This window comes from Garra rufa, chromosome 18, assembly GCF_049309525.1.
Source record: "Garra rufa chromosome 18, GarRuf1.0, whole genome shotgun sequence".
Lineage (NCBI taxonomy): Eukaryota > Metazoa > Chordata > Actinopteri > Cypriniformes > Cyprinidae > Garra > Garra rufa.
The window spans coordinates 13,604,846-13,617,426 of record NC_133378.1 but is presented as its reverse complement, the minus strand read 5'-3'; the positions used below and the strand labels follow the sequence as shown (position 1 = coordinate 13,617,426).

General features: G+C 33.9%; 1 protein-coding gene across 3 annotated transcripts in view; it reads right to left on the bottom strand.

Annotated features, from left to right (window-relative positions):
- The window catches only part of cpeb2 (cytoplasmic polyadenylation element binding protein 2), a 45,285-nt gene that overhangs the window by 3,851 nt on the left and 28,853 nt on the right, over positions 1–12,581 (bottom strand). For 2 of the 3 annotated variants that reach the window (XM_073822941.1, XM_073822940.1), the window contains 5 exons: positions 9,556–9,729; positions 5,985–6,074; positions 3,952–4,070; positions 2,141–2,255; positions 1,681–1,862 (listed from right to left, as the gene is read on the bottom strand). In XM_073822941.1, the coding sequence (XP_073679042.1) occupies positions 1,681–1,862; positions 2,141–2,255; positions 3,952–4,070; positions 5,985–6,074; positions 9,556–9,729 (680 nt within the window). Of the gene's footprint in view, positions 1–1,680; positions 1,863–2,140; positions 2,256–3,951; positions 4,071–5,984; positions 6,075–9,555; positions 9,730–12,000; positions 12,025–12,581 lie in introns of all 3 variants that reach the window. The other variant, XM_073822939.1, reaches the window with a different exon arrangement.

Sequence of the window (12,581 nt, the reverse complement as noted above, 5' to 3'; positions counted from 1 at the left end):
CTGAATAAGATATTTCACATAAAAGATGTTTACATATAGTCCACAAGAGAAAATTATTTATAAAAATAACCCTGTTCAAAAGTTTACGCACACTTGATCATCAACAGCTGTTTTTTTGTTTAGTGATAGTTGTTCATGAGTCCCTTGTTTGTCCTGAACAGTTAAACGGCCCACTGTTCTTCAGAAAAATCCTTCAGGGTCCAAAAGATTCTTTGGTTTTTCAGCATTTTTGTGTATTTGAACCATTTCCAACAATGACTGTATGATTTTGAGATCCATTCCCACTGAGGACGACTGAGGGACTCATATGCAACTATTACAGAAGGTTCGATGCAAAAAAAACCCAATGCATTAAGAGCCGGGAAGTGTAAAGTTTTTGAATTTGAAGATTAGGGTAAATTTAACGTACACATCTTCATTCTGTTCAAAAGTTTTTACCCCCTGGCTCTTAATGCATGGGTTTCCTTCTGGAGCACCAGTGAGTGTTTGAACCTTCTGTAATAGTTGCATTTGAGTCCCTCAGTTGTCCTCAGTGTGAAAAGATGGATCTCAAAATCATACAGTCATTGTTGGAAAGGGTTCAAATACGCAAAAATGCTGGAAAACCAAAGAATTTGTGAGACCTAAAGGATTTTTCTGAAGAACAGCGACAGTTTAACTGTTCAGGACAAACAAGGGACTCATGAACAACTATCACTAAACAAAAAAACACAGCTGTGGATCATTCAGGTAACAACACAGTATTACATTTTTAGCCTTGGGATTACTCAACATCATTTTATTATTCAAAGGTTCTAATATTTGAAGAAAAATGCAGTGTTACAGTATCTAAAACTGAGATAGTTAATGCTGTATACAATGATGCAAAGAAAGAAGTGCACATAATTGTATTGAATGTGCATTTTTAGTGTTTTTTAAATCCTTTAAAAAGACATAATATTAATACATTAAGGGAGGACACTACAGGCAAAAACATAGTGTTTCATGAAGACTAGTGGAAAGAAAACACCCAAAAGACACTGTTAAGTGTGTCAATAGATTTCAGTTACAATACATATTTTTAAAGACCGTTTTCTCAAAATTTGTTTTTTCTCCTACACTGAGGCCATAAATCTCGACTTCAGTAGCACTTACACACACCAAGCTTGACATCCTGAAGGTTTTTACAGAGGGATTTGTTCATAAATAATTTGCTCTATTTTTTTTTTTTTTTACATTTTACTCCCCCCAAAATGGTAAAAAATGCATTGTTTTCTGTTGTTCTAAGTTTTTTCTGTATTATGGAGTGACTAAATGAGACTCAAAATCCCCTCTTTAAAAACATTTGACTCTAATATGTAAAAAAAATTAAACAAGAATTTTGAAACTGACTTCATCCAGTGTTTAGATTTTTGTATTAGAAATGTATGCAGATTTGCGCATATTTCATTAAATAATGCCTCATTTGCATTTTTAAACTTAACATTTTAGAAAACTTATAATACAAAAAAGTTTTGCGATTATCAATGTAATCAATCATCCGAGTAAGTAAGGTGATAACTGTTAGTTAATTTTTTTACCCTATTTACCTGCAGTGTCTCACAACAAATGTCAAAAATAGAGTACTATAAGAATAGTATGGTAGTGTGCTATTCTGGATGTTGCTAGTCTCAAACAAACACATAAGTGTTGTCTATTTACCCGTTTGTCGATGTCACCATGCTGCAGCTGGACGAATCGGGCGCTGATGGCAGCGATGTAGCTCTGCTGATTGGAGAAGGCCACACGCCCCGCCCCCTTTGGGTACTTCAGCTCTGGATCAGTGTCAATACCCGCGTAACACACTCCACCATACAAGCGGTCCATGATCATAGCCAGCTCCACTGCAAGAAACATACCATTTAAGTCTATTTAATACTAAAAACATATGGAGAACATGATTCAAACTGATCACATTATTTAAAATTAAGATTTTAATACAAGAATATATTAGAACACATATTTGCATATAACTTTTATATAGTTTTTTCAGTTAGTAGTTAGGTAAACAACCACAGTGACATTAATTCTGTAATCTTTGTTGTGATTATCTCATCAAAATGCATATATCATATGCTGCAGTTTAACACAAATACAACAACGAGCCGTGTGTTTGGCGTACCAGCTCTCAGTGGACGTGGTACTCCTCCTACAAAGATGGTCTTGCGAGGATCCAGCGGCTGAGATCCGTCCATCACAAAATCACTGTCACTCAAGTTCCATGGACGAATCTGGACCTAAAAAAAAACACATACAGATCCTAATATGAAACAAAATGTACATGAACACAGAAACAATATACCCTTGTGAAAAATAAGTGCACTTAATTGTACTAAATGCACACTTGTAAGTCAAGTCAGGTCAAATCTATAACATTAATAAAATAGATGATCGCCATCGCTGTTTCTTAAGTCACTGTAATAATGTCAAATAATAAAAAATGTAAGCACGTTTTAAATGATTATATTTTAATCAACTTTTGTTGTGCTTTATAGTAGACTTATTTTGATGCGTTACCATAATAATAAAGCATGTGTAAAGTGATTGTAGGATTAACTGTATAGTGTGTTATTTGATATGACATTCAATATAAATTTTCATTTTATTAATATAATTAATATTATTTAATTTACAGTTAAATTGCAACCTTATAATTACAAATTATAAATATTTTAAATGCATGACATACAAATTTCAATAGAAATTACATTAAAGTATATTTTAGTTATGCAAACACTGCAAAAAATGCTTTTCTTACTTAGACTTTTTTGTCTTGTTTCCAGCCAAAATATCTAAAAAGTCTTCAATCAAGAAAGATTTTCTAAACAAGTGAAAATTATTGTCTTGTTGTCAGAAAGAAAAATAAAAAGTGAGTTTTTGCTTAAAACAAGCAAAATAATCAGCCAATGGGGTAAGCAAAATAGTCTTATTTCAAGCAGAAAACAAGATTATTACCCCCGTGGCAGATTATTTTGCTTGTTTCAGGCAAACATTTCCTTAATTTTAACTTATTTTTTCTGAAAAAAAGACAATAATTTTTACTCGTCTAGAAAATCCTTCTTAATTTAAGAATGATATTTTGGCTGAAAACAAGACAAAAAAACTCACTAAAAAAAACTGTTTTTGCAGTGTAAATGCTTGTCAGTATATTTCAAAGACAACAGAAGTAATTATGAAAAGAAATTAGACACAGTTCAACTGCATGCATTTAATATAAATTTAAACTATAATGCATTTTCATATAATTGCAAATAACATGCATTTAAGTGTCCATTACATTGAGTTTACACTTAAGTATATTCTTTTAGAGTATATTATTTCCATAATCGTAAAAAGTAATCTTTTTAAACTGCAACTTCATCATTATAAATGTCTAATGTCTAATATTTTAAATACATGACACAAATTTCAATAGAAGTGACATTAAAGTATATTTTAGTTTAGCATAAATGCTTGCCAGTATATTCAGCAGCACACTTTTACCATATTTCAGAGACAATAGAAAATTAGAAAAAATAAAAAGTTCAACTACATGCATTTAATATAAATTTAAACTATAATGCATTTTCATTTAATTGCAAATAACATGCATTTAAGTGTCCATTATATTGAGTTTACAATTAAGTATATTCTTTTAAAGTATATTCTTTTTAAAAGCATGCTAAAGTGCGCTTTTTTGCAGTTAGAGAACATTCCGAATGAAAGCGTATTCAAAAGTAAATTCATGTCTTTTTTTTCCAAAGCAACAAAACTACTTTGAAAATAGAGTGGCATTTGTCAGACAGTAGTTAAGAAAAGATGCAGGAAATATTTAGTGGTGTTTATTCTGTTTTGGAACTGAAGGTTTATTATTAAATGAAAAAAAAAAAAACCTCTTTCCACGCATCACTTTGACACTTTATAAATAAGACTTATGTGTGTATTTGGACTCACAGGCTTGTCTTTGATGGTAGGGCTGGATACACACAGGTAGAGTTTCCCATCCTCCTCCAGACAGGCTTCAATCAGAGCCTGAACTGAGCTCTCCTCTTGGAACAGGAGGAAGGCGTAACCTAGACAACAGTCCACATCACACTCAATCAGTCTGAGCTCTGTGTAACATATGATTTCTGACTGAATGAATAACAACTAAAGATCACAGCAACCAGAAGCACTGGGTGAACCTCGCTTGTTCTAAATAACATTCATTATTACAATTTCAATCATTCAACCAAAATGTATTCAGACACCTTCAACATTTCTCACATTATTACAGTTTAGCTACTATAGTTTAAAAACTCAAGAGTTAAACTGTCAGAACAAATTCATCTTGATAATGTCAGATAACATTCACTGCAAAAAAATGCTTTTCTTTCCTAGATGTTTTGTCTTGTTTCCAGCTGAAATATCTTAATTCTTAATTGAAGAAGGATTTCTGGTTTTGTTTTCACAAAAAAAAAAACAGTCAAAATTAAGTGAGTTTTTGCTTAGACCCAGCAAAATAATCTTATTTCAAATAGAAAACAAGATTATTTTTCTTACCCAATGGCAGATTATTTAGCTTGATTCAAACAAAAACACACTTAATTTTAACTTTTTTTTTCTTTTTTTTTCTGAAAACTCATCTAGAAAATACTTGATTTAAGAGAGATTTTGGCTGGAAACAAGACAAAAAATCTAGGTAAGAAAAGCATTTTTTGCTAGTAGTCCACTCTATTAAGAATTTTTGGGTATACTGTGTCACAGTTTACTTTATTTACTGCAAAAAATGCTTCACTCTCTTGTTTCAAGCCAAAATATATCTAAAAATCCTTAAATCAAGAAGGTAAAAATTATTGCCTTGTTTTCACAAAAAACTAGTCAAAATTAAGTGCGTTAATTAGCTAAATAATTTGCCAATATGGTAAGAAAAATAATCTTGTTTTCTGTTTAAAATTAGATTATTTTGATTGTTATAAGCAAAAACCCACTAAATTTTGACTTATTTTTTTTGAAAACAAGAAAATAATTTTTACTTGTCTAGAAAATCCTTCTTGATTTAAGAATTTTTAGATATTTTGGCTGGAAACAAGACAAGCATTTTTTGACTCTGTTCAAACCAGATGTGACAAGATGTTTCTGATCTAAATTTAGCATTATTATTCTGTAGGCTAAGAACATTTCAAAATAATCATGTAGGCTAATTATAACTCGAGACTTGACTCAGACTGCAGTGACAAAGACTTCAGACTTGACTCGGACTCCAAGTCTGGAGTCTCCAAGTCGTCTCTGGTTTAGAAACTTGAAACTCTAGAAACTTGTTTGTCAGAACAAATTCATCTTGATAATGTCAGATGAATTTGATAGAAAAGTATGCAACAAAACATGGTCAGGTCAAAGTGTCAAATCAAATTTTTGGTCCCACATTTATCAATTTTACTGGTAGTTCATTGTATAAAGAATATTTGGGTATAATATGTCACAGTTTACTTTATTTTGCTATTCTCACTAGCAATAGCAAAAAATACATTGCATGGGTCAAAATGATAGATTTTTCTTTTATGCCAAAAATCATTAGGATATTAAGTAAAGATCATGTTCCATGAAGATATTTTGTAAATTTCCTATCATAAATATATCAAAATTAAATTTTTGATTAGTAATATGCATTGCTAAGAACTTAATCTGGACAACTTTAAAGGAGATTTTCTCAATATTTAGATTTTTTTTTTTTTTGCACCATCAGATTCCAGATTTTCAAATAGTTGTATCTCGGACAAATATTGTTCTATCCTAACATACCATACATCAATGGAAAGCTTATTTATCTACTTAAAAAATGACCCTTATGACTGGTTTTGTGGTCCAGGGTCACATATAATACGTCACAGTTATGAAGACTACAATGTGAAAAACATTCATAGTGTCTATATAGTATGTCCATGCAGATGAAAATATTACATGCTGTTTTTGCCCTATTATAAATGTGGTGGGTTTTATAAAAGTACCTTTAGGGGGGAAGTAAGACTTGCTCTCTGCTTTGTGTGGCCAATCAACAACCAGATGACCAAAGCGCCGAAAACTGCTTGTGATTTCATCTGTGGGAAAGATGAGACCGTGAGAGTCAGATAGAGAGAAGAGAAGAGAGAGAGCAGCAACAGAAACTGTGGCAGACCCTTTTTTCATACAGGAAACGTAATGATTTTAATCTGCATGAGTACAGGAAAAACAAACAATAGAGGTTAAAAGATTAAAAAATGCAAATTTCACCGTGTTTCAGTGCAGCCCTGATCACTAAGCAAACCCTGTTTAACATATCTACAAGATGAAGTTCCCTGATATAAACTTGTCCTCAAATTCTCCTCCCAATGACAGTAAATCAGCATCTCTTATCAGCGGCAGCCATTTTGTTTGCAGATCTGCAACTGAGGAGGTTTTAGGTTTTGTGCGTCTCTGTGCTGTTATCAGTAACCTGCCACCAGGAGATGCCAGAAACAAATCTGTGGCTTCCGGGCAAGACTAAAACTGATGTGCAAAACATAAATACCCTTACGAAAAAGACGTTTATTCAAGTGTGCTATTAGTATACTTCTTTTAAACTAAAAAAATAGGAAAATACACTTTTTATGTACTTCTCAGAAATATACTTAAAATGACATTTAGGTATACTTGACTTATACTTGGAAAAATTCTAGATACATTTGAGCTATATTTGTGCTCTAAGAATCTGTGTTTTCGTTGTTATACACTAGGGGCGCTATTGCACATCTTCTGAACAGAATTTCCAAAACACAAGTGACGAAGAAACCGAAACAACAGATGCTTCCACATGTAATCTAACACAATCCTCAGACATAAAACAGCATCAAAACCATTGATATGGAAAACTGTGTACCATTATGGAATAAAATGTTGACCCATGAAGAGGTAATAATGACTGTCAAGCTTTGAGGTGTTGATCGACTCCATCTACGTTTCTGATTATCATTAATAGTCTTTTTATTAGCTTTTTGTTCAAAATGTTGTTTATTTATTTATTATTTATAAAACTTACCCACATTCAAGTGTTTATAAAAAAGAACGCATGAAGCTAGAATATTTTTTTGTTTACAAGCAGATACCCTGTTCTTTCTTTTGATATTTTGTCCAGATATTCATATAACAAAATATATACAAAATAATACCTAAATAAGGACATAGTAGTATACTTAAAGTATGATGTAAAGTTCACTTAAAGAAAACTTACGAGTATACTAAGGCTCAATCCCAATTCTACCCCTTACCCCTACACTTAGCCCTACCCCTCCGTTTGGCGCGTTCACGTGAAGGGGTAGGGGTGTCTCATTTCTCTTTTGGTTGGAGGGGTAGGGGTAAGGGGAAGGGCCAGATAGCCCTCCAAACGAAGATTTTTCAGGACCTCACTTCAAACGAAGGGCTAAGAGAAATTTCCAACATGGCTGCTCACTCGAGCAAGCAGACTCATAAATATAAGTAATTTTTGCCTTTAGTAAGGATTTTCATGACAATGTTTCATTATATGTATATTTCCTTCAATCTTGTGTTTGTGTTTATGGTGTTGTTTTGTAAATAAACGTTTGCAAAAAAATCGCTAAAGTTTGCTAGCAGATATCACTGATTGCACGATATTACAAAATATATTTTTATGTCATATACACTTGACTGCATGTTAGAAACATGAAAGACCAGTGGCACGGCAATTTGCAACGGTGGTGTAGTGGAGGGTGTACGCAGGTATACGGTGTATACATACTTTTTAAATCCCCTCTGATGCGCATTATTCAGATAGTGTCCTGCATTAGCCAAAATCATGGCAGTCCACCACATCCACTCATATGAATAAATGTAAATATTCGCTAAAAAACACCCAATAAAGACAGTCATGATGCAGTCAGGACCGTGGCGCCGGCTTGCTTTGAAATGTATTTGATGATTGCGCCTAATGCACCTGCGCCCGCTCCGTCTCCCGCACCAGTAATTTAAATCAGTACATAATAATAAAAACGATACCTTACAAAAAAAAAAAGAAGCAGATTTTTACGATCAGAAATTTCTTAAACCAGTGAACCCCTGTAAACATTTTAGTCCAAGGATCCAGTAAACGAATGCGTTCAAATAGAAAGTTCAAAACGAAATTCACAAATGAAGCATACCCACTTCTCCCGGCACCACTACACTGATTAGCAATTTGCCGCGCATGTGATAACGCGTTGTTTGTTTTGCTTACGGCCATATATGTACATGTGAATGAACGGTGCGTACACCGTACATTTGTATTTTTTGCAACATGACAACATTTTTGACATCTTGGAATGAGTGATAAACATCGGCGCATGTCCTCTGACGTAACATTAGGAACTAGCGACAATGTATGATGACGTATAACAGTGTTGTAGTGGTGTCCCATTTCTTAGGGCAAATATTTTAGACCTTCCCCTTTCCACTTTGTTTCAAGGGACAAGGGGAAGGGGCGAGGGGAAGGCGAAGGGGTAGAAAATAGAGTTGGGATTGGGCCTTACAGTATAAAACTACTAAACAAGTAGTTTACTTGGACTATACTTCCAAGTGTACTAAAAATGCATAAAAATATTTAATTAGTAAACTATCAGTATACCAATAAGTTCACTTTCAGTATATTTGCAGTACAAACTAAAAACATAGATGCACACTAGCTGTTGAACTCAGTTTACTACTGTTATACTTAAAGTATACCTAAAAGTAAGTACTTTTATATACTAGAAAGTGGGCCAATTTAGTCCCAAGTAATATTGAAATAGTACACTTAAAAGTATATTACTAGTACACTGATATTTGTATACTTAGTATATAAAGTATACTAAAATATATACTTGAACTGTACTTTAGTTCATTACTGTTATACTTAAAGTATACTTAAAAGTATACTTTTATATACTAGAAAGTGGGCCAATTTAGTCCCAAGGAGTATTGAAATAGTACACTTAAAAGTATACTACTAGTACACTAATAATTTATACTTACTACACAAAGTATACTTAAAAATATACTTGAACTTTACTTAAGTATACTTAATAAAATAAATTTGAAGTATACTTCTTTTTGGCACGAGTGTGTACAAACTGAAAACATAGATGTAAACTAGTTGTGTACTCAGTTTACTACTGGTATACTTGAAGTATACTTAAAATTATACTTTTATATACTAGAAAGTGGGCCAATTTAGTCCCAAGAAGTATTAAAATAGTACACTTAAAAGTAATAGTACTACTAGTACACTGGTATTTGTATACTTACTACACAAAGTATACTTAAATGTAAATATACTTAATATAAAAACCTTGAAGTATACTAATTTTTGGTAAGGGCAAGGTTGGTTCGGACCAGCTGACGAAACAACTGAGAGTGTATAAAACATCCAGACCTGGGTTTCCAATCCATATCACTCCAACACACTTGTCTGGAAATTTCTGGAGACTTTGATTCTGAAGACTTTATTCTCCACTTTTACTTTGATTAGCTGGTTTAGGTGTGTTTTAAAGAACTGGTTTTCTAGACATTTAATACAATATAGTTCAAACGAACCTTCATCGATGTCAGGAGGCAGACCGCCCACAAAAACTTTACGGGAGAACCTCTCGATGCGCTCCCCGTTCTGATGGGGGTAACAGTGAGGAGACCCCAGGACCCCCGGGACCCCCTGGTTGCCATGGCCATCGTCTAGAAGACCGTCGTCAATGGGGAAGAGTGAGGAACGTCCTGTTAAAAAATTAATGACAGGTGAGGACACTTGTTTACACCTGGTATTAACGTCCATCTTGAGTGATCTGATCAGCTTAATGCAGTGTTTTTCAACCACTGTGCCGCGGTACACTAGTGTGCCGTGAGAGATCGTCAGGTGTGCCGTGGGAAATTATTAAATTTCACCTAATTGGTCTAAAACATTTTTTGAAAACTAATAAGTTATTGTCTGCGAATAATATGCCATTGTCGAGTGTCTGCGCTGTCTAGTGACACCGGCAGAGTAATCATGTCATACTCTTCCATATCAATAGGTGGCAGCAGATAGGTAATTGCCTTGTATTTCGAGACGAGAATTAGTGATGCCTGGATGTGACAGGTAGCAGTGACAGTGGCATTGTGGCTAGTGAGAATACGATACAAAATCTGCGTCTGCGGGCGTCTGGGCACTTAAACTGAGCTCGAACACACCGAACTGACGACATCCGACTACAAACTAGAAGGTGCTTTTTGCGCATGCGTGAGGAGATATACCGCCTGCGGTCATCCAAAATATTTTTAATGATATTCGGGTCGCGGTCGGTCGGGTCGTTTGAAATAAAGATGCCAATTAAACCTTTGTAATTTATATAGTACTAGACACAATTTTCTACGAAATACATAGACCTACACTTTATTGGCTGAATAATATTTAGCTTTTGAATGTTGAGCGTTATTAACTGTTGAATAAATGCTGACACGGGACAAAATGCCCGATTTCCAACACGTTGAACTGAGCAATGCCATTGTACCATTTTAATAGGCTACTTTTAAACACATATAACTCAGTAATGTCAGTTTTATGTATTTTCTGAGAGGGGGTGGGATTTTTGTTGGGAAAGTCGGGGGAGAGAGGCACACTTCGATTAGACTGGATAAACACATGCAGCATCTTAATTGTTAAGAAAATGGTATTCCTAATAAATGTCTCAAATATTTTGATTATGTCCAATGCTTCTCTTTCTTTTTGGAATTATTAGACACATTTCACTATGTCTTTTCAAAGGCCTATGCCTGTTTAATTTCTTTAATTATAAAATTTCTAGCACTATTTGTAAACGTTTATTCAAGCAATAATATATAAATTATCTCATGTATATGCTTGTTTAAAACCAGGGATTAAAAACGAATTCCAAGTAAAAACGATATTTTTTCTTTACATTTCCAGAGAGCGAAACGAACTAAATTAAACATTAGCCTACTTAATAAATTCAAGGCACTATAATTTCCTTATTCATTTGATACAACTATTATAGCTAAACAATTAATATATGTATAAAATAATATTATTTTGTCATATTCGTGATTCCTGAATTTAAATATGAAAACTTAGTTTTGAAGTGCATTCGTTATGTTTGTATAAGAAAATTCGAGAGAGAGCTGTTGAGGAAGAGCTTTGTGTGTGTCTTTCTTCAATTCCTGCTAGGATATCAGCTCTGTGTTCATCCAAACAGGCCCAGGTTGTGTTTATTTGATTCCTGTTCAAGACACTTCGATAAGAATGGCTGTATATTGTTAATATAGGCTACAGAGTTTCATTTTTTTACAGTTTCGATTGTTGGTGTGCCTTGTGATTTTTTTTCAAGTAAAAATGTACCTTGGCTCAAAAAAGGTTGAAAAACACTGGCTTAATGTGTCTCAAATGCAACTACTATTGGAGATAAGGACCATACGTCTCAAAACAAAGGCCCTTGTTTTGGTTAAACTTGTATTTAGGGCTGTCCATTTGAGATCAGACCACCTGAGATAGATCCCAGATAGCACACATACGTCTGCAAGATGTCTGTTTGATCTAGAAAGCATCTGCTGTGTACAAACGTCTGGCAGACAGCTGTAAGATGTCAGTTTTACATACATTCTAAATCATAAACATCTTAAACACATCTAATAGACGTCTATTTGACATCTGATAGGAAACGTCCAATAGACGTATTGCAGATGAGCAAACTACGTCTTGCAGATGTAACTGCAGACGTCAAATAGATGTCTCTGAGATGTACGTGTGCTATCAGGGTACCAATGCAATTAATTTATGCGTGTCAATGCATACAAATCACGGCTTGTGTCAGTGAACTGTGGTACTCAGCCAGTACAAGCCTCAAAAACACAAGTAAGACTCTATTATATTGATAAAGTCATCAAAAGTTGTTGCTAGTGGTCACAAAGAGCAGCGTACACACATATACACCATACACAGACACATAATAATGCCATGCTAACACAGATAGCGTAACGAACAGTGGATTTTACCTCGTCGTCTCCCATAGCTCCTGGCTGCATGTGAACAAAAACAATACAGAACACTATGAAATAACTGACTGAACGCTTAACTTCATGATTGTGTAAATACAGGCAAATGTTTACTGATGTATGTATTGTGTATTTTCATTAGGTGCAACCCAATTTTACTACAAATTTGTATTAACTGATTTGTTGAAAAACATACAGCACAATTCTGGATTAAAAAACAATAAGCTGCAGCTTTAACCCTAATGAAATATGCAAACAAAATCTAATGCATTCATATGAATTCAAAACCGATTTACCAAAATGTAAATTAGCTATGAATTGTCATAAGACTGTGTTGGAAAGCTGCAGTAGACTGCATTTTACAACAATCACGTTAACTTTGTACAAACTGACATTAAATGGCTGAAAATGTTGGATTTTTTTATTTTTTTATTTAAACGATTGATATACTGCCCACGGCTAGATAAACCAGCATCAAAACCACCATAAATGTGTCTTTTTCAGAAAACTGAAAGGTCGGTATAAGGTTGTGCTAAAGATTTTAGCTGTGATAGTTCCTCTTAAAGAGGAAGCTCACTTCC